This window comes from Mobula hypostoma, chromosome 14, assembly GCF_963921235.1.
Source record: "Mobula hypostoma chromosome 14, sMobHyp1.1, whole genome shotgun sequence".
NCBI lineage: Eukaryota > Metazoa > Chordata > Chondrichthyes > Myliobatiformes > Myliobatidae > Mobula > Mobula hypostoma.
In genome coordinates, this window is record NC_086110.1 from 78,650,184 (window position 1) to 78,673,025 (window position 22,842).

The following is a 22,842-nucleotide window of genomic DNA, read 5'->3' on the forward strand; positions in this document are numbered from 1 at the left end:
AGGGCGGGTTTCCCAACCTGGAGTCCACAGACCCTTCAGTTAATGCCAAGTCTCCATGGCATAAAAAAGGGTTGGGAATCCCTGATTTAGGGAGGGGGAAGTGTCTCGGAGGGGATCTGCAGGAGCCCCTTTCATTCAGACACCGGTGAGTACATAAAATGTTCTGCATGAGAAATTGGTGAAACCAGAGTCATTGAAGAGATGTTTAAATGAATATGAGAAGGTTATGGATCAAAGGCTAGAAAATGGGTTAGCACAGATGTGTGTGTGGTGGCCCAAATGGCTGTGTTATCCTGAGCTGGAACCAGGCTCCCCATTTCTGCTTGTAGGTCAGTGGTTTGTAGAGTTGCTGCTGGTGATCTGTAACTAGCTCTTGGTCATTGTATCTCAGGAACCCCGGTGCCTGGATCTATAAGAGCAGAAGCACACAGTGGCAGCACCTCGTACTTGGGCGAAAGGGAGCAACGGACACACAACGGCAGCCCCCCATGCTCGGCGGACAGAGAGCGACAGACATACAGAAGCAGCCCCTCACACTCTGAGGAGAGAGAGCGAAAGAAGCATAAAGATCGGCGGAAAGCGAAGAAGCAGAATAAGGTCAGTGCTGGGCTGGGTTGTTATAGAGTTGGGTTGTGCCAGGCCGTGTAGAGTTGGGTTGGACCAGTCAGCTTGAGCTAGGCTGTATAGTGTTGGGTTGGACCAGGTCAGGTTGGGCTAGGCTGTGTAGAATTGGGTTAGATCAAGTTATGTTGGACCAGATTGTGTAGAGTTGGGTTGGACCAGTCAGCTTGAGCTGGGCTGTGTAGAGTTGGGTTAGATCAGGTCATGTTGGACCAGACTGTGTAGAGTTGGGTTGGATCAGGTCATGTTGGACCAGACTGTGTAGAGTTGGGTTGGATCAGGTCATGTTGGACCAGACTGTGTAGAGTTGGGTTGGATCAGGTCATGTTGGACCAGACTGTGTAGAGTTGGGTTGGATCAGGTCATGTTGGACCAGACTGTGTAGAGTTAGCGTGGACCAGGTCATGTTGGACCAGACTGTGTAGAGTTGGGTTGGATCAGGTCATGTTGGACCAGACTGTGTAGAGTTGGGTTGGATCAGGTCATGTTGGACCAGACTGTGTAGAGTTGGCGTGGATCAGGTCAGATTGGGCCAGGTTTTGTAGAGTTGGGTTGGATCAGGTCAGATTGGGCCAGGTTTTGTAGAGTTGGGTTGGATCAGGTCAGACTGGGCCAGGTTTTGTAGAGTTGGGTTGGATCAGGTCAGACTGGGCCAGGTTTTGTAGAGTTCTATGGACCATGTCAGGTTGGACCTGCTTGTGTAGAATGTGAGAGGTTGCCACACTTACTTGAATATCTTAAGGGGCTGCTCCTCAGGTTTTGGTTGTACTTCAGCCCTGCGTTCCTGATATATAGGCACCATTGTGGAGGGGGGCACGGATCGGTCGGTGAATCTACTGGTGGGCTTGCTCCTGGGCCTGGCCAAGATGGCCGTTCATGGGTGCAGGTGATGCACAGTCGAGGGCTCTGCCAAGGCCAAATGCCTGCCCCTCTTCTGTGGTACCTTTATGCCCATGTGAGCATGTGGACAAAATAAATATAGTGAGAGATTTACAGGAATGATGGGCACCCCGGGGAATTGACTGTTTCATTGACAGTAATAGTCATATTTAATTTGAATTTGTTCACTGTCTTATAAATACTTAATGTTTGCATCTTGTGTATTTTTGTGTGTACGTGTTTCTGTAGTTTTGCAAAAAAAATCAAGGGACAGTACTGAGGGAGGGTCACGCTGTGGGGGGGTGTTGTTGGTGCACAGCTGGTGAAAAGCCTGGTAGGAATGTTTGTTCTGTGTTGCTCTCTGTAGAAAAAGAAGCACAAGAAAAAAAAAGAGCGGCGGAGAGCCCGAGGTCGGAGTCCAAGCAGCAGCAGTGAAGGGACTGGAGGAGAATCACGGTCCCCTCCTATTGTGGATCTGTTGCAGAGGTGAGCACCTGCAAGTGTAAATCAGTAATCCAGCGACATGGCGCTGAGATTGCAAAGGAAGCTGGAAAGGGCATGTAACAGGGTAATGTCACAATTGTCATGGGGGACTTCAGTATGCAAGGGGATTGGAATAGTCAGGGTGATGTCAAATCGCAAGAGAGGGATCTGTTGAATGCCTACAAGATGGCTTCCTGGAGCAGCTTGTGCTTGAGCCTACTTGGAGAAAGGTTGGGTGTTGTGTAATAATCCAGATTTTATTAGGGAGTTTAGGGTAAAGAAACCCTGAGGAGACAGTGATCATAATATGATTGAATTCATGCTGCAGTTTGAAAGGGAGAAGCATAAGTCACATGTATCGGTATCGCAAAAGGAATTACAGAGACATGAGAGAGGAGCTTGCCCAGGTGATACTGGCAGAGCAGGGATGGCTGAAGCTTCTCAGAATAGTTCACAAGGTGCTAGTTAGATATGTCCCACAGAAGAAGAAGTAGGCAATTGTAGCAGACAAGGAAAGTTAAGGTCTGCATAAAAGCCAAGGGAAGGGTATATAATGTAGCAAAAGTGAGTGGGAAGTTGAATCATTGGGAAGTTTTTAAGATCCAACGAAAGGCTAGTAACAAAGCCAAATAAAGAGAAAAGATGAAACACGAGAGCAAACTAACCTACATTATAAAGCAGGATTCTAAAACTTTTTTCAGTTTTATAAGAAGTAGAAGGGAGGTGAGAGTTGATATTGGACCACTGGAAAATGATGCTGGTGAGGTAGTAATGAGGACAAAGAATTGGCAGATGAACTTAATGGGTACTTTGCATCAGTCTTCACTGTGGAAGACACTAGCAGTGTGCCAGAGGTCCATTACAAAGGAAAAAGTGCAAGGCAAACTCAGAGGTCTTCACCTGGACCAGATGAACTACATCCCAGAGTCCTGAAAGAGGTTCCTGAAGAGATAGCAGAGATAAGCTTTCACGTGAAAATGGACATCTGGTATTCATAGAAATCTAGACAATTTTGGCACAGAAGAAAGCTGTTTGGCCTATAGATCTGAATAATTGTGCATAGTTGCTGCAATTCTCTAAATTTTTATTGTTATAAACTTCTCTTGATCCACTAATTATAAAAAACACATTTCCAAATTAAATCTACTTTAAATCCATTTGTTCTTGATTATCAACTCAAAATAATTGAAATACACAGATGAGAACATTATATGACATCTATAAATTTAAGAAAAAACTCCAGAATCTCAACTCAAAGGCCAGTAGAAATATCTCCTAATATTTTTTTTCTCTTTGATTCTGATCATATGATCCTCAATAAAGTTCTCAAAGATCCAAACCATCCCAGCTATGCCATCTTCTCACACTACCGTCAAGCAGGAGGTACAGAAGCCTGAAGTCCCAAACCAGCAGGTTCAAAAACAGCTACTTCCCTTCAGCCATTGAGTTCTTGAATCAACTGGCTCAACGCTAAGCTCAGAAGTTTAATAACTGCAACAATTCTGATTATTTGTCACTAAAATAGACTTTTTTCTCTTTGAATTATGTTATCTCTTCTCCAAATTATGCTATTTTGTGAATGCTTTGTATTTGCATTGATTTATAATTAATCGTTTATGTTTCTTTAGTGAATGATGCTTATATGATCCTATATGCCTTTGATGCTACTGCAGAAAGGCTTTTCATTGCACCTGAGAATACACGTGCTTGTGCACAGTGACAATAAACTGTGAATTGGGTGCTTACGTTTATTTCCAGCAGTGTTAGAGTTCAACACTTGGCTTCAGAAATATAAGATTGTTACTGATAAATCTAGCAACAATTAAAGAAGAATCTGCTTTTCTGAGAAATAGCTTGAATGCATAACCTGTTGCCACACGGAGAAATTGAAACTGCGAGATGCATTTAAGGAGGAATAATATTTTATATGTACATAATGGAGAAATGGATTGCACAGTGCTGTATTTGTCAACATGGAGGGGAGAGAGAGTTTGTAAATCTGGCAAGAGCAAAGGATATTGCAAGTAGCGAGGGTAGGGCACCGTAGTAGGGGTGTGAGACAGGTGAGAGAGAAGGGGTGCCAGGGCAGGGGGTGAAGTGGGTGCAGACACACTCAGCCCTCAGACACCAAGCAGGGTCATTTGTTTCCAAACAATTGGTTTATTGATCGTTACAGAATGTCTCTCTAGTGCTTCCTGCTCCTTCCCCTCTCCTGTCCCCTTTTCCCAACTATAATTCCCCTCACCACCTTCCCACTCTCAGTCCACAATAGAGACCCATATAGAACCAAGTTTATCATCAGTCGCATATCTTATGAACTCTTTTTTTTTGCAGCAGAAGTACAGTGCAATACAAAAAATTACTACAACATTGTGCAAAAGACGTAAGCACCCTAGCTATGTATGTCAAATCATCTGTTTTTGTGCTGTTAGTTCTATGCGGAGTAGAACAACAATAATTCAGTATCTAATTGGAAATCTAGTTGGGAATCTGACTTATCAGGTTTTCTCCTCCCTTTAAACTCAACAGTGCCAAATCCAGCACTCCTTATGAGTTAGGATTACTAAATTACAAGCATACTATGTTGGCACTCAAAGCTTGGGGACACTTGTGGGCAGCCTCTAGCATATCATTGGACTGTGTTGCTCATTGTCACAAGCAACACATTTCACTATATGTTTCGATGTACAGTGTACAAATAAAGATAATCTTTTCCCCCTGTTTCCTTGCTCCAGGGCACCATTTCCCACACTTTCTTTAAATTCCTAGAGTACCGTTTCTAGTACTCCCTTTAAGCTCATCTGGTTCAATAAAACATTTGTTATGCTACCTCCTTACACTGTGTAATGAACAGTATGTAAGACAAGCTCTTCACTGTCCTTCAGTACATGTGACCAACTCCAATGTAGCAGCTTAAGTACATTGAATTACAGGGTTGTGTGGAAAATCTTCCAATCTGTCACCATCAAAACCCTAAGGAGACCAGATCATCAGATTTCTATATAAAAACTAGGTGCAAGTCTCTTATTTACTTCATGTAGCATGAAACCTTCACAGAAATCTTGCATAGGGACTATAGAAGGCCATTTAAAGACTTCTTATATATTTTCTGTGGGGATGGGGGAATGTAGCGTAAAGGTTAGCATAATGGTTTATAGCGCCAGCTGTAAGATCAAGATTCAATTCCTGCCACTGAGTTTGTATGTTTGCCCCATGATCACATGAGTTTCCTTTGGGTGTTCCGGCTTCCTTCCACCTTCCACTAAAGTAAGGACATACTCGGCACAGCATTGTGGGCCGAAGGGTCTGTATTGTGCTGTAGGTTTTCTATGTTTCTATACTTGGTTATGATCTTTCAAGAATCACTTGATTTTGGCATAGTTCTGGAAGATGTGAAAACTGCAAATGTCACTCCACTCATTTAGAAGGGAGGAAGGCAAAAGAAAGGAAATTAAAGCCAGTTAGCCTAACCTCAGTGACTGGGAAAGTGTTGGAGTCCATTATTAAGGATGAGGTTTCGGGGTACTTGGAGACTAATGATAAAATAAGTCAAAGTCAGCTTGGTTTCTGTAAAGGGAAATCTTGCCTTACAGAACTGTTAGAGTTCTTCGAGGAAGTACAAGCAGGGTGGACAATGGAGAGGCAGTGGATGTCATTTATTTGGATTTTCAGAAGGCGTTTGATAAGGTGCCACACATGAGGCTGCTTAACAAGATAAAATATTATGGCACTGTAGGAAAGATACTGGCATGGATAGCGGAATGACTGACAAGCAAGAGGCAGAGAGTGGGGATAAAAGGAGCCTTTTCTGGTTGACTGGTGGTGTTCCTCAGGGGTCAGTATTGGGACCGCTGCTTTTCATATTGTTTGTCAGTGATTTAACTAATGGAATCGAAAGATCTGTGGCAAAGTTTGCGGATGATAAGAAGTTAGGTGGAGGGGTAGGTAGAGCAGAGGAAACAATGAGATTGCAGCAGGACTTAGACAAATTGGAAGACTGGGCAAAAAATTGGCGGATGGAATACAGTGTTGGCAAAAGTATGATAATGCAGTTTGGCAAAAGTAACAACAGTGTAGACTGTTATCTAAACGGGAAGAAATTCGAAACATCAGAGGCGCAGAGGGACTTAGGACTCCTCGTGCAAGACTCCCAGAAGGGTAATTTACAAGTTGAGCCTGGTAAAGAAGGCAAATGTGCTGTTGGCATTTATTTTAAGGGGAAGAGAATATAAAGGGGGGAACGTCGACTCAGACCATGAGAGGCCTGTGCTGGGCATTTTCATGCCTTACAAGGCGCAGATTGGAAGTCTGTGTGGGGCGCCACTCCTCGCACAGACCAGAGCAATGTGTGATTAAGTGCCTTGCTCAAGGACACAAACACGCTGCCATAGCTGAGGCTCGAACTAGTGACCTTGAGGTAACTAGACGAATGCCTTAACCACTTGGCCATGTGCCCAACACAATATAAAAGCAATATAAAGAGAATATAAAAACAAGGAGATAATGCTGAGGCTTTATAAGACACTAGTCAGGCTGCACTTAGAGTATTATCAACAGTTTAGGGCCCCATATCTTAGAAAGGATGTTTTATTGGAGAGTCCAGAGGAGGGTCATGAGGATTCCGGCAATGAAGGGGTTAACATGTGAGGATCATTTGGTAGCTTTGGGCCTGTACTCAATGGAATTTAGAAGAATGCAGGGAGATGTCATTGAAACCTACTGAATGTTGAAAGAACTAGACAGGGTGGATGTGGAGAGGATGTTTCCTGTGGTGAGGGTATCCAAAACGAGAGGGCACAGACTCAAAATTAAGGGGCAACCCTTTAGAACAGAGGTAAGGAGGAATTTTTTTTAGCCAGAGAATAGTGAATCTGGATTGCTCTGCCGCAGACTGCGGTGGAGGCCAAGTCCGTGGGTATATTTAAAGCAAAAATTGATAGTTACACACATCAAAGTTACTGGTGAATGCAGCAGGCCAGGCAGCATCAATAGGAAGAGGTACAGTCAATGTTTCAGGCTAAGACCCTTCGTCAGATCCTGGGTCTGACGAAGGGTCTCGGCCTGAAACGTCGACTGCACCTCTTCCTATAGATGCTGCCTGGCCTGCTGCGTTCACCAGCAACTTTGATGTGTGTTGCTTGAATTTCCAGCATCTGCAGAATTCCTCGTGTTTGCGTTTTTAAAAATTGATAATTTCCTGATTGGTCAGGGCATCAAAGGTTATGGCAAGAAAGCAGGTGAATGAGGTTGAGTGGGATCAGGGACCAGACTCGATGGGCTGACTAGCCTAATTCTGCTCCTTTGTCTTATGGTCTAATGTAGAACAATGGATCATTGGAATCCAGTGACATGCAAGGCTAATGATCAGTGTGATCCAGTGACATACGGAGCTGCGGATCAGTGTGATCCAGTGATGTACAGAGCTGCAGATCAGTGTGATCCAGTGAAGTGCAGAGCTGCGGATCAGTATGATCCGGTGAAGTACCGAGCTGCGGATCAGTGTGATCCAGTGATGTACAGAGCTGCGGATCAGTATGATCCGGTGAAGTACCGAGCTGCGGATCAGTGTGATCCGGTGAAGTACCGAGCTGCGGATCAGTGTGATCCAGTGGTGTACAGAGCTGCGGATCAGTGTGATCCAGTGATGTACAGAGCCGCGGGTCGATGTGATCCAGTGATGTACAGAGCCGCGGGTCAGTGTGATCCAGTGATGTACAGATACGCGGATCAGTGTGATCCGGTGAAGTACCGAGCTGCGGATCAGTGTGATCCAGTGATGTACAGAACTGCGGGTCAGTGTGATCCAGTGATGTACAGAGCCGCGGGTCGATGTGATCCAGTGATGTACAGAGCCGCGGGTCAGTGTGATCCAGTGATGTACAGAGCTGCGGATCAGTGTGATCCAGTGAAGTACAGAACTGCGGGTCAGTGTGATCCAGTGATGTACAGAGACGCGGGTCAGTGTGATCCAGTGAAGTACAGAGCCGCGGATCCAGTGATGTACAGAGCCGCGGGTCAGTGTGATCCAGTGATGTACAGAGCCGCGGGTCAGTGTGATCCAGTGATGTACAGAGCCGCGGGTCAGTGTTATCCAGTGATGTACAGAGCCGCGGATCAGTGTGATCCAGTGATGTACAGAGCTGCGGATCAGTGTGATCCAGTGATGTACAGAACTGCGGGTCAGTGTGATCCAGTGGTGTACAGAGCCGCGGATCAGTGTGATCCAGTGAAGTACAGAACTGCGGGTCAGTGTGATCCAGTGATGTACAGAGCCGCGGATCAGTGTGATCCAGTGATGTACAGAGCCGCGGGTCAGTGTGATCCAGTGATGTACAGAGCTGCGGATCAGTGTGATCCAGTGATGTACAGATACGCGAATCAGTGTGATCCAGTGATGTACAGAGCCGCGGATCCAGTGATGTACAGAGCTGCGGGTCAGTGTGATCCAGTGATGTACAGAGCTGCGGATCAGTGTGATCCAGTGATGTACAGAGCTGCGGGTCAGTGTGATCCAGTGATGTACAGAGCTGCGGATCAGTGTGATCCAGTGATGTACAGAACTGCGGGTCAGTGTGATCCAGTGGTGTACAGAGCCGCGGGTCAGTGTGATCCAGTGAAGTACAGAACCGCGGGTCAGTGTGATCCAGTGATGTACAGAGCTGCGGATCAGTGTGATCCAGTGATGTACAGAGCCGCGGGTCAGTGTGATCCAGTGATGTACAGAGCCGCGGATCAGTGTGATCCAGTGATGTACAGAGCCGCGGATCAGTGTGATCCTGTGATGTACAGAGCCGCGGGTCAGTGTGATCCAGTGATGTACAGAGCCGCGGGTCAGTGTGATCCAGTGATGTACAGAGCTGCGGATCAGTGTGATCCAGTGATGTACAGATACGTGAATCAGTGTGATCCAGTGATGTACAGAGCCGCGGATCCAGTGATGTACAGAGCTGCGGGTCAGTGTGATCCAGTGATGTACAGAGCCGCGGGTCAGTGTGATCCAGTGAAGTACATAACTGCGGGTCAGTGTGATCCAGTGAAGTACAGAGCTGCGGGTCAGTGTGATCCAGTGATGTACAGAGCCGCGGGTCGGTGTGATCCAGTGATGTACAGATACGCGGATCAGTGTGATCCAGTGATGTACAGAGCCGCGGGTCAGTGTGATCCAGTGATGTACAGAGCCGCGGGTCAGTGTGATCCAGTGATGTACAGAGCCGCGGGTCGATGTGATCCAGTGATGTACAGAGCTGCGGGTCAGTGTGATCCAGTGATGTACAGAGCTGCGGATCAGTGTGATCCAGTGATGTACAGAGCTGCGAATCAGTGTGATCCAGTAAAGTACAGAGTCGCGGATCCAGTGAAGTACAGAACCGCGGGTCAGTGTGATCCAGTGATGTACAGAGCCGCGGGTCAGTGTGATCCAGTGATGTACAGAGCCGCGGGTCAGTGTGATCCAGTGATGTACAGCGCCGCGGGTCAGTGTGATCCAGTGATGTACAGCGCCGCGGGTCAGTGTGATCCAGTGATGTACAGAGCCGCGGGTCAGTGTGATTCAGTGTTGTACAGAGCCGCGGATCAGTGTGATCCAGTGAAGTACAGAGCCGCGGGTCAGTGTGATCCGGTGATGTACAGAGCCGCGGGTCAGTGTGATCCGGTGAAGTACAGAGCCGCGGGTCAGTGTGATCCACTGATGTACAGAGCCGCGGGTCAGTGTGATCCAGTGATGTACAGAGCCGCGGGTCAGTGTGATCCAGTCATGTACAGAGCCGCGGGTCAGTGTGATCCGGTGATGTACAGAGCCGCGGATCAGTGTGATCCAGTGATGTACAGAGCCGCGGGTCAGTGTGATCCAGTGATGTACAGGGCCGCGGGTCAGTGTGATCCAGTGATGTACAGGGCCGCGGGTCAGTGTGATCCAGTGATGTACAGGGCCGCGGGTCAGTGTGATCCAGTGATGTACAGGGCCGCGGGTCAGTATGATCCGGTGATGTACAGAGCCGCGGGTCAGTGTGATCCGGTGATGTACAGAGCCGCGGGTCAGTGTGATCCGGTGATGTACAGAGCCGCGGGTCCAGTGATGTACAGAGCCGCGGGTCAGTGTGATCCGGTGATGTACAGATACGCGGATCCAGTGATGTACAGAGCCGCGGGTCAGTGTGATCCAGTGATGTACAGAGCCGCTGGTCAGTGTGATCCAGTGATGTACAGAGCCGCGGGTCAGTGTGATCCAGTGATGTACAGAGCTGCGAATCAGTGTGATCCAGTGAAGTACAGAGCCGCGGATCCAGTGAAGTACAGAACCGCGGGTCAGTGTGATCCAGTGATGTACAGAGCCGCGGGTCAGTGTGATCCAGTGATGTACAGAGCCGCGGGTCAGTGTGATCCAGTGATGTACAGAGCCGCGGGTCAGTGTGATCCAGTGATGTACAGAGCTGCGGATCAGTGTGATCCAGTGATGTACAGAGCCGCGGGTCAGTGTGATCCAGTGATGTACAGGGCCGCGGGTCAGTGTGATCCAGTGATGTACAGGGCCGCGGGTCAGTGTGATCCAGTGATGTACAGGGCCGCGGGTCAGTGTGATCCAGTGATGTACAGGGCCGCGGGTCAGTATGATCCGGTGATGTACAGAGCCGCGGGTCAGTGTGATCCGGTGATGTACAGAGCCGCGGGTCAGTGTGATCCGGTGATGTACAGAGCCGCGGGTCCAGTGATGTACAGAGCCGCGGTTCAGTGTGATCCGGTGATGTACAGATACGCGGATCCAGTGATGTACAGAGCCGCAGGTCAGTGTGATCCAGTGATGTACAGAGCCGCTGGTCAGTGTGATCCAGTGATGTACAGAGCCGCGGGTCAGTGTGATCCAGTGATGTACAGAGCTGCGAATCAGTGTGATCCAGTGAAGTACAGAGCCGCGGATCCAGTGAAGTACAGAACCGCGGGTCAGTGTGATCCAGTGATGTACAGAGCCGCGGGTCAGTGTGATCCAGTGATGTACAGAGCCGCGGGTCAGTGTGATCCAGTGATGTACAGAGCCGCGGGTCAGTGTGATCCAGTGATGTACAGAGCTGCGGATCAGTGTGATCCAGTGAAGTACAGAACTGCGGGTCGATGTGATCCAGTGATGTACAGAGCCGCGGGTCAGTGTGATCCAGTGATGTACAGAGCTGCGAATCAGTGTGATCCAGTGAAGTACAGAGCCGCGGATCCAGTGAAGTACAGAACCGCGGGTCAGTGTGATCCAGTGATGTACAGAGCCGCGGGTCAGTGTGATCCAGTGATGTACAGAGCCGCGGGTCAGTGTGATCCAGTGATGTACAGAGCCGCGGGTCAGTGTGATCCAGTGATGTACAGAGCTGCGGGTCAGTGTGATCAAGTAATGTACAGAGCCGCGGATCAGTGTGATCCAGTGATGTACAGAGCTGCGAATCAGTGTGATCCAGTGAAGTACAGAGCCGCGGATCCAGTGAAGTACAGAACCGCGGGTCAGTGTGATCCGGTGATGTACAGAGCCGCGGGTCAGTGTGATCCGGTGATGTACAGAGCCGCGGGTCCAGTGAAGTACAGAACCGCGGATCAATGTGATCCAGTGATGTACAGAGCCGCGGATCAGTGTGATCCAGTGATGTACAGAGCCGCGGATCAGTGTGATCCAGTGATGTACAGAGCCGCGGATCCAGTGAAGTACAGAACCGCGGGTCAGTGTGATCCAGTGATGTACAGAGCCGCGGATCCAGTGAAGTACAGAGACGCAGATCAGTGTGATCCAGTGGTGTACAGAGCCGCGGATCAGTGTGATCCAGTGATGTGCAGAGCCGCGGGTCAGTGTGATCCAGTGATGTACAGAGCCGCGGGTCAGTGTGATCCAGTGATGTACAGATACGCGGATCAGTGTGATCCAGTGAAGTACAGAGCCGCGGGTCAGTGTGATCCAGTGATGTGCAGAGCCGCGGGTCAGTGTGATCCAGTGATGTACAGAGCCGCGGGTCAGTGTGATCCAGTGACGTACAGAACTGCGGGTCAGTGTGATCCAGTGATGTACAGAGCCGCGGGTCAGTGTGCTCCAGTGATGTACAGAGCCGCGGGTCAGTGTGATCCAGTGACGTACAGAACTGCGGGTCAGTGTGATCCAGTGATGTACAGAGCCGCGGGTCAGTGTGCTCCAGTGATGTACAGAGCCGCGGGTCAGTGTGATCCAGTGATGTACAGAGCCGCGGGTCAGTGTGATCCAGTGATGTACAGAGCTGCGGATCAGTGTGATCCAGTGAAGTACAGAACTGCGGGTCGATGTGATCCAGTGATGTACAGAGCCGCGGGTCAGTGTGATCCAGTGATGTACAGAGCCGCGGGTCAGTGTGATCCAGTGATGTACAGAGCCGCGGGTCAGTGTGATCCAGTGATGTACAGAGCCGCGGGTCAGTGTGATCCAGTGATGTACAGAGCCGCGGGTCAGTGTGATCAAGTAATGTACAGAGCCGCGGATCAGTGTGATCCAGTGATGTACAGAGCTGCGAAGCAGTGTGATCCAGTGAAGTACAGAGCCGCGGATCCAGTGAAGTACAGAACCGCGGGTCAGTGTGATCCGGTGATGTACAGAGCCGCGGGTCAGTGTGATCCGGTGATGTACAGAGCCGCGGGTCCAGTGAAGTACAGAACCGCGGATCAGTGTGATCCAGTGATGTACAGAGCCGCGGATCAGTGTGATCCAGTGATGTACAGAGCCGCGGATCAGTGTGATCCAGTGATGTACAGAGCCGCGGATCCAGTGAAGTACAGAACTGCGGGTCAGTGTGATCCAGTGATGTACAGAGCCGCGGATCCAGTGAAGTACAGAGACGCAGATCAGTGTGATCCAGTGGTGTACAGAGCTGCGGATCAGTGTGATCCAGTGAAGTACAGAGCCGCGGATCCAGTGATGTACAGAGCCGCGGGCCAGTGTGATCCAGTGATGTACAGAGCCGCGGGTCAGTGTGATCCGGTGATGTACAGAGCCGCGGGTCAGTGTGATCCAGTGATGTACAGAGCCGCGGGTCAGTGTGATCCAGTGATGTACAGAGCCGCGGGTCAGTGTGATCAAGTAATGTACAGAGCCGCGGATCAGTGTGATCCAGTGATGTACAGAGCTGCGAATCAGTGTGATCCAGTGAAGTACAGAGCCGCGGATCCAGTGAAGTACAGAACTGCGGGTCAGTGTGATCCAGTGATGTACAGAGCCGCGGATCCAGTGAAGTACAGAGACGCAGATCAGTGTGATCCAGTGGTGTACAGAGCTGCGGATCAGTGTGATCCAGTGAAGTACAGAGCCGCGGATCCAGTGATGTACAGAGCCGCGGGCCAGTGTGATCCAGTGATGTACAGAGCTGCGGATCAGTGTGATCCAGTGAAGTACAGAACTGCGGGTCGATGTGATCCAGTGATGTACAGAGCCGCGGGTCAGTGTGATCCAGTGATGTACAGAGCTGCGAATCAGTGTGATCCAGTGATGTACAGAGCCGCGGATCCAGTGAAGTACAGAACCGCGGATCAATGTGATCCAGTGATGTACAGAGCCGCGGATCAGTGTGATCCAGTGATGTACAGAGCCGCGGATCAGTGTGATCCAGTGATGTACAGAGCCGCGGATCCAGTGAAGTACAGAACCGCGGGTCAGTGTGATCCAGTGATGTACAGAGCCGCGGATCCAGTGAAGTACAGAGACGCAGATCAGTGTGATCCAGTGGTGTACAGAGCCGCGGATCAGTGTGATCCAGTGATGTGCAGAGCCGCGGGTCAGTGTGATCCAGTGATGTACAGAGCCGCGGGTCAGTGTGATCCAGTGATGTACAGATACGCGGATCAGTGTGATCCAGTGAAGTACAGAGCCGCGGGTCAGTGTGATCCAGTGATGTGCAGAGCCGCGGGTCAGTGTGATCCAGTGATGTACAGAGCCGCGGGTCAGTGTGCTCCAGTGATGTACAGAGCCGCGGGTCAGTGTGATCCAGTGATGTACAGAGCCGCGGGTCAGTGTGATCCAGTGATGTACAGAGCTGCGGATCAGTGTGATCCAGTGAAGTACAGAACTGCGGGTCGATGTGATCCAGTGATGTACAGAGCCGCGGGTCAGTGTGATCCAGTGATGTACAGAGCCGCGGGTCAGTGTGATCCAGTGATGTACAGAGCCGCGGGTCAGTGTGATCCAGTGATGTACAGAGCCGCGGGTCAGTGTGATCCAGTGATGTACAGAGCCGCGGGTCAGTGTGATCAAGTAATGTACAGAGCCGCGGATCAGTGTGATCCAGTGATGTACAGAGCTGCGAATCAGTGTGATCCAGTGAAGTACAGAGCCGCGGATCCAGTGAAGTACAGAACCGCGGGTCAGTGTGATCCGGTGATGTACAGAGCCGCGGGTCAGTGTGATCCGGTGATGTACAGAGCCGCGGGTCCAGTGAAGTACAGAACCGCGGATCAGTGTGATCCAGTGATGTACAGAGCCGCGGATCAGTGTGATCCAGTGATGTACAGAGCCGCGGATCAGTGTGATCCAGTGATGTACAGAGCCGCGGATCCAGTGAAGTACAGAACTGCGGGTCAGTGTGATCCAGTGATGTACAGAGCCGCGGATCCAGTGAAGTACAGAGACGCAGATCAGTGTGATCCTGTGATGTACAGAACTGCGGGTCAGTGTGATCCAGTGATGTACAGAGCCGCGGGTCAGTGTGCTCCAGTGATGTACAGAGCCGCGGGTCAGTGTGATCCAGTGATGTGCAGAGCCGCGGGTCAGTGTGATCCAGTGATGTACAGAGCCGCGGGTCGGTGTGATCCAGTGATGTACAGATACGCGGATCAGTGTGATCCAGTGAAGTACAGAGCCACGGATCCAGTGATGTACAGAGCCGCGGGTCAGTGTGATCCAGTGACGTACAGAACTGCGGGTCAGTGTGATCCAGTGATGTACAGAGCCGCGGGTCAGTGTGCTCCAGTGATGTACAGAGCCGCGGGTCAGTGTGGTCCAGTGATGTACAGAACCGCGGGTCAGTGTGATCCAGTGATGTACAGAGCCGCGGGTCAGTGTGATCCAGTGATGTACAGAGCTGCGGGTCAGTGTGATCCAGTGATGTACAGAGCTGCGGATCAGTGTGATCCAGTGTTGTACAGAACTGCGGATCAGTGTGATCCAGTGAAGTACAGAACTGCGGATCAGTGTGATCCAGTGATGTACAGAGCTGCGAATCAGTGTGATCCAGTGAAGTACAGAGCCGCGGATCCAGTGAAGTACAGAACCGCGGGTCAGTGTGATCCAGTGATGTACAGAGCCGCGGGTCAGTGTGATCCAGTGAAGTACAGAACTGCGGGTCAGTGTGATCCAGTGAAGTACAGAGCTGCGGGTCAGTGTGATCCAGTGATGTACAGAGCCGCGGGTCGGTGTGATCCAGTGATGTACAGATACGCGGATCAGTGTGATCCAGTGATGTACAGAACTGCGGGTCAGTGTGATCCAGTGATGTACAGAGCCGCGGGTCAGTGTGATCCAGTGATGTACAGAGCCGCGGGTCAGTGTGATCCAGTGATGTACAGAGCTGCGGGTCAGTGTGATCCAGTGATGTACAGAGCTGCGGATCAGTGTGATCCAGTGTTGTACAGAACTGCGGATCAGTGTGATCCAGTGAAGTACAGAACTGCGGATCAGTGTGATCCAGTGATGTACAGAGCCGCGGGCCAGTGTGATCCAGTGATGTACAGAGACGCAGATCAGTGTGATCCAGTGAAGTACAGAACTGCGGGTCAGTGTGATCCAGTGATGTACAGAGCCGCGGATCAGTGTGATCCAGTGATGTACAGAGCTGCGGATCAGTGTGATCCAGTGAAGTGCAGAGCCGCGGGTCAGTGTGATCCAGTGATGTACAGAGCTGCGGGTCAGTGTGATCCAGTGGTGTACAGAGCCGCGGATCAGTGTGATCCAGTGATGTACAGAGCCACGGATCAGTGTGATCCAGTGATGTACAGAGCCGCGGATCAGTGTGATCCAGTGATGTACAGAGCTGCGGATCAGTGTGATCCTGTGAAGTACAGAACTGCGGGTCAGTGTGATCCAGTGAAGTGCAGAAGCCGCGGATCAGTGTGATCCAGTGAAGTGCAGAGCCGCGGATCAGTGTGATCCAGTGAAGTACAGAACTGCGGGTCAGTGTGATCCAGTGATGTACAGAGACGCAGATCAGTGTGATCCAGTGAAGTACAGAACTGCGGGTCAGTGTGATCCAGTGAAGTGCAGAGCCGCGGATCAGTGTGATCCAGTGAAGTGCAGAGCCGCGGATCAGTGTGATCCAGTGATGTACAGAGCCGCGGGTCAGTGTGATCCAGTGAAGTACAGAGCCGCGGGTCAGTGTGATCCAGTGAAGTACAGAACTGCGGGTCAGTGTGATCCAGTGAAGTACAGAGACGCGGATCAGTGTGATCCAGTGATGTACAGAGACGCAGATCAGTGTGATCCAGTGAAGTACAGAACTGCGGATCAGTGTGATCCAGTGAAGTACAGAGACGCGGATCAGTGTGATCCAGTGATGTGCAGAGCCGCGGATCAGTGTGATCCAGTGATGTACAGAGATGCAGATCAGTGTGATCCAGTGAAGTACAGAACTGCGGATCAGTGTGATCCAGTGATGTACAGAGCCGCGGATCAGTGTGATCCAGTGATGTGCAGAGCCGCGGATCAGTGTGATCCAGTGATGTACAGAGATGCAGATCAGTGTGATCCAGTGAAGTACAGAACTACGGGTCAGTGTGATCCAGTGAAGTGCAGAAGCCGCGGATCAGTGTGATCCAGTGATGTACAGAACTGCGGGTCAGTGTGATCCAGTGATGTACAGAGACGCGGATCAGTGTGATCCAGTGATGTACAGAACTGCGGGTCAGTGTGATCCAGTGATGTACAGAGCTGCGGGTCAGTGTGATCCAGTGGTGTACAGAGCTGCGGGTCAGTGCTATCTGTGTCATATATAGGCCTCCAAATAGTAGCCAAGATGTGGGGTTGAGATTGCAAAGGGAGCTGGAAAAGGCACGTAATAAGGGTAATGTCACTATTGTAAAGGAGGACTTCAATATGCAAGGGAATTTGGAAAACCAGGTTGACTTCAATCATGAGAGGGAGTTTGTTAAATGCCTGTGAGATGACTTTTTAGAGCAGCTAGTGCTTGAGTCTACTCTGGGAAAGGATATCTTAGAATAGGTGTTGTGTAATAATCCAGATCTTATAAGGGAGCTTAAGGTAAAGGAACCCTAAAGAGACAGTGATCATAATATGATTGAATTCATTCTGAAATTTGAGAGGAAGAAGCATAAATCACATGTATCAGTGTCGCAATGGAATAAGGGGAATTAAAAAGGCATGAGAGGGGAGCTTGCCTAGGTGGAGTGGAAGAGGATACTAGCAGGGATGACAGCAGAGCAGAGATGGCTGAAGTTTCTGGGAATAGTTCATAAGGCGCAGGATAGATATGTCCCACAGAAGAAGTTGTTCTCAAATGGCAGGGGTACGTAGTCGTGGCTGACAAGGGAAATTAAGGACTGCGTAAAAGCCAAGGAAAGGGTATGTAAGGTAGCAAGAGTGAGTAGGAAATTGGATGATTGGGAAACTTTTAAAATCCGACAAAAGGCAACTAAAAGGCTATAAGAAGGGAAAAGATGAAATATGCAGGCAAACCAGCCAATAATATAAAGCAGGGTACTAAAACTTTTTTCAGTTATATAAGGAGTAAAAGGGAGGTGAGAGTTGATATTGGACCACTGGAAATGATGCTGGTGAGATAGTAATAGGGACAAAGAAATGGCAAATGAATTTAATGGATACTTTGCATCAGTCTTCACTGTGAAAGGCACTAGCAGTGTGCCAGAGGTCCGTGAGTGTTGGAGAGCAGGAGTGAGTGCCATTGCTATTACAAAGGAAAAAGTGCGAGGCAGACTCAGAGGTCTTAAGGTGGATACGTCACCTGGAGTAGATGATCTATATCCCAGAGTTCTGAAAGAGGTTCCTGAAGAGATAGCGGATACTTAGTTATGATATTTCAAGAATCACTTGATTCTGGCATGGTTCCAGAGGACTGGAAAACTGCAAATGTCACTCCACTCATTAAGAAAGGAGGAAGGCAAAAGGAAGGAAATTATAGGCCGGTTAGCCAGACCTCAGTGGTTGGGAAAGTGTTGGGGTCTATTATTAAGGATGAGGCTTCGGGGTACTTGGGGACGTATGATAAAATAAGTCAAGCAACACACACAAATTACTGAAAGTATTCAGCAGGCCAGGGAGCATCAATGGAAAAGATTACAGTCAACATTTTGGGTCAAGGCCCTGCAGCAGGATTTCCAGCATCTGCAGATTTTCTTTTGTTTGATAAAATAAGTTAAAAGTCAGCATGGTTTCTAGAACATAGAACATAAAACATAGACATCTACAGCACATTACAGGCCCTTCAGCCCACAATATTGTGCCGACGATGTAACCTACTCTAGAGACTGCCTAGAATTTCCCTACCACATAGCCCTCTATTTTACTAGGCTCCATGTATCTGTATAGGAGCCTCTTAAAAGACCCCGTTCTATCTGTCTCCACCACCGTCACTGTTAGTGCATTCCACGTGTCCACCACTTTGTGTGAAAAACTTACCTCTGACATCCCTCCTGTACCTACTTCCAAGCACCTTCAAACTATGCCTCCTCATGTTAGCCATTTCAACCCTGGGAAAAAGCACTGTGAAGGGACATCTTGCATGACAAATCTGTTAGAGTTCTTCGGGGAAGTAAGAAGCAGGGTGGACACAGGAGAGGCAGTGGATATCATTTACTTGCATTTTCAAAAGGCATTGGATAAGGTGCCACACAAGGGACTGCTTAACAAGATAAAATCTTATGGCGTTACAGGAAAGATGCTGGACAGAGGAATAGCTGATAGGCAGGAGGCAGCACTATGCAGAGCTATGTGTCGGTGTAATCCAGTGACCTGCAGAGCTGTGGGTCCATGTAATCCAGTGACCTGCAGTTATAGATCTGTGTAATCTGCTGACATATGGAGTTATGGATCAGTGTAATCCAGTGATCTACGGAGCTGTGGGTCCGTGTAATCCAGTGACCTGCAGAACTGTGGGTCTGTGTAATCCAGTGATCTACGGAGCTGTGGGTCCGTGTAATCCAGTGACCTGCAGAACTGTGGGTCTGTGTAATCCAGTGACCTGCAGAACTGTGGGTCTGTGTAATCCAGTGACCTGCAGTTATAGATCTGTGTAATCTGCTGACATATGGAGTTATGGATCAGTGTAATCCAGTGATCTATGGAGCTGTGGGTCCATGTAATCCAGTGACCTGCAGTTATAGATCCGTGTAATCTGACATACGGAGTTCTGGATCAGTGTAATCCAGTGATCTACAGAGCCATGGATCCGTGTAATCTAGTGATGTACAGAGTTACGGATCAGTGTGATCCCGTCACCTACTTGAACTATGCACTAGCATAATCTAGCGACATGCAAAACTATGGATCAGTGTAATCTAATGACATAGAGTTATGGATCAGTATAATCCAGTGATGTGCAGAGTTATGGACCCGTGTAATCCAGTGACATACAGAGCTATTGATCAGTGTGATCCAGTGATCTACAGAGTTATGGGTCCGTGTAATCCAGTGATGTGCCGAGTTATGGATCCATGTAATCCAGTGACACACAGAGCTCTGGATCTGGAGTACTGTATTCAATGATGCCTGACATTGCAAGTCCAAGAGTCATACATCATAGAAACAGGCCCTTCAGCCCAATGTATCAATGCTGACCCATTTGCATAACAGAACTGATGCCATTTGCCTGCATTTGGCCCATAAGCAGAGCACAAATATGCAGAGACTGAAGGGGTATGGACACTGTGAAGGCAGAATGAATTCGTTTTTGCATTTAGTTCAGTATGACATGATGGGCCGATACCCCTCTAAACATTTCCTATTATGACCCTGTCTAAAGGTCTTAAAATGGAGCAGACTCAATGTCTTACGATTGTACAGAGCCATGTACCCCAAATACATGCGGGGATACACAGCTGTCATTCAGTTGTAGGAGGTGGGGAAGGTTGCTGCCCGTTTCAGCCTCTGGAATGGCCTTCTCTACTGTAACCCCCAGCCCGCCTGTAGTTACACACTACGTCCTCCTTGTGGTGACTGTCTGTACACCTGGACAAGATGCAGAGCAAGACCAACCACAGCCCCTGAGCAACAAGACCGAGCTGCCTGATTGTGAACAGCAGGACTGTTATTGGGTGCCAACAGGAGAGAATGTCTTACTGTTACCAGGAAAGTGGATGAAGCTGAGGCAGTGGGTGCGGCTAGGCCGTTGACAAGATCCCACATGGGAGGTTGCTCAAGAAGGATCAGTCTCTCGGCATTCAAGATGAGATAGTAAATTGGATTAGACATTGGATTGTCAGAGAAGCCAGAGAGTCTAATGCTCCTCTGCAGGCCTGTGACTAGTGGAGTGCTGCAGGAATCAGTGCTGGGTCCATTGTTGTTTGTCATCTATATCAACGATATGGTTAACTGGATCAGCGTTTGCAGTTGACACCGACTGGGTGTGTAGGCAGACAGCGAGGAAGACTATTAGCAATGGGGCCTGGACCAACTGGGAAAATGGGCTGAAGAATGGCAGATGGAATTTAATGCAGAGAAGCGTGAGGTGTTGCACTTTGGTAGGACCAAACAGGGTAGGTATTACACAGTGAGCAGTAGGCACTGACGGTGGGATTTGTGAATGTACATCCATAATTAATTGAAGTAATGTCACAGATAAAGAAAGCTTTTGGAACATTGGCCTTCATAAATCAATGTAATGAGTACAGGAGCTGGGATGTCATGTTGCAGTTGTACAATGCGTTGATGAGGCCTAATGTGGAGTATCGTTTGGTCATCAGCCTCCAGGAAAGATGTAAATAAGATTGAAAGAGTACAGAGAAAATTTACAGCGATGGTGCTGGGACTGGAGGATCGAAGTTACAAGGAAACATTGAACAGGTTCGGACTTCATTCCCTGGAATGTAGGAGAATAAGGAGAGATTTGATAGAGGTGTACAAAATTATAGGGTAGGGTAAATGCAAGCAGGCTTTTTCCACAGAGGTTGGGTGAGACTACAACTAGGAGTCATGAGTGAAGGCTGAAAGGTGAAATATTTAAGGAGAACGTGAGGGGGAGCTTCTTCTCCCAGAGGGTGGTGAAAGTCTGGAATGAGCTTCCAGCAGAGGTGGTGGATGTGATTTGGATTTTGATTTCAATGTTTAAGCCAAGTTTGGGTAGGTAGATGGCAGGGGGGATATGAAGGGCTGTGGATCGGGAGCATGTGGATGAGACGAGGCAGATTATTGGTGTGGCATGGACTAGCTGGGCCAAAGGGCCTGTTCTGTGACGGACGTGATGTCCCCACTCCTGGTGTGAAGTTGCTTTCTGTTCGGACACCGACACCTGTTTTTCTTCCCCACAGGTTGAAGAAGGTTCCACTGATGCATCATTGAAATGGGGTGTGATGACTTCGGCCATCAATGACCGGACCCCTCCACTCTCCTGACCTCTGGGCAGTCTGCGTAGTGACCAGCTGCAGGGGACAGAGGCAGCTGTCCACTTTGCTGACCAACATTTCCTGCCTTGCACAGACTGATTACTCCCTCCTTCCCATGGTGCTGTTGCTGTGTCTGACCCCCACCCAGCAGTACCTTTCCTCTGTGGTGCAGCCAGTAACCTGTTCTCCATCACTTTAAGGTTGGCCTCGGGTAACAGCAGATGATGCTGGCAGGATTCACCTGGTTGGGGAGAGAAGCAGCATCGATACTGCACCCAGCTTCATCTCACTCAGATTGTGAATCTCTTGTATAGTGTATCAGCGTTTGTATAGTTCCTGACTGGAGACTGAATAAAACTATCGTTTACCAAGTAACCGAGGCCAGTAATGGCATCGTTTTATTTAAATTGTTTTATTCAGAGATACAGCACGGTAACAGGCCCCTCCAGCCCATGAGTGCCTGACATCTATTTATACCCAGGTGGCCAAAGAACATACAGCAGGGTATCACAGTGACCAGCATAACGTTTTACAGTGCCAGAGTTCGGAGTTCAATTTCTGCCATGTATGTCATTGGCCGGTGCAGCTTCATTGGGCTTGAATGTTCGTTAAATAAAATATATAAACATAATGTATTCCCGGGGGTTTGGGGTGGGGGGAGTGTTTTTCCCACAGGGTGCAGGTGGGGGACTGTTTTTTCCTTATGGGGTGTGGGGTATAGCAGAGTATTTTTCCCATGGTGTGTTGGTCAAGGGAATGTTTTCTTACCTTGGGTATGGTGTGAGGGGGAAATTTATTTCCCCACGGAATGTGGGGTGGGGAGTTTATTTCCCTATGGAATGTGGGGTGGGGGACTTTATTTCCCTATGGAATGTGGGGTGGGGGAGTTTATTTCCTCGAGGGATGTGGGGTGGGCAAGTGTTTTTCCCACCTGGAGTCGGTTGGGTGAGTGTTTTTTCCCACGGGATGTGGGGTGAGGAAGTGTTTTTTCCCATGGGATGAGGGAGTGTTCTTTTCTTCACGGAATGTGGTGTGAGAGTGTGTTTATTCCCAGGGTATGGGGTGGGGTGTTTTTTCCTACAGATGCTGGAGTTTTTCTCTCATGGTATGTGGGGTCGGGATGTTTTTCCCCATGAGGTGTGGGTGGGGGAGTGTTTTTATCACAGGTTGTGGGTGAGAGAGTGTTTTTCCCAAGATGCATGGAGTGGGTAGTGTTTTTATCATAGGTTGTGGGTGGGGGAGTGTTTTTCCCCTGGGGTGCGTGGTGGGTAGTGTTTTTATCACAGGTTGTGGTGGGGGAGTTTTTTT

The 22,842-nt window shown here is 49.1% G+C and overlaps 1 protein-coding gene across 1 annotated transcript in view; it reads left to right on the forward strand.

Moving 5' to 3' along the window:
* gpatch1 (G patch domain containing 1) overlaps positions 1–21,909 on the forward strand; it is a 69,254-nt gene extending 47,345 nt beyond the window's left edge. The window contains exons 12-14 of the mRNA XM_063067332.1: positions 392–597; positions 1,868–1,986; positions 21,460–21,909. Coding sequence (XP_062923402.1) covers positions 392–597; positions 1,868–1,986; positions 21,460–21,490 — 356 coding nt within the window. The 3' untranslated portion in view covers positions 21,491–21,909. The remainder of the gene's footprint in view (positions 1–391; positions 598–1,867; positions 1,987–21,459) is intronic.
* Positions 21,910–22,842: the final 933 nt, after the last annotated feature.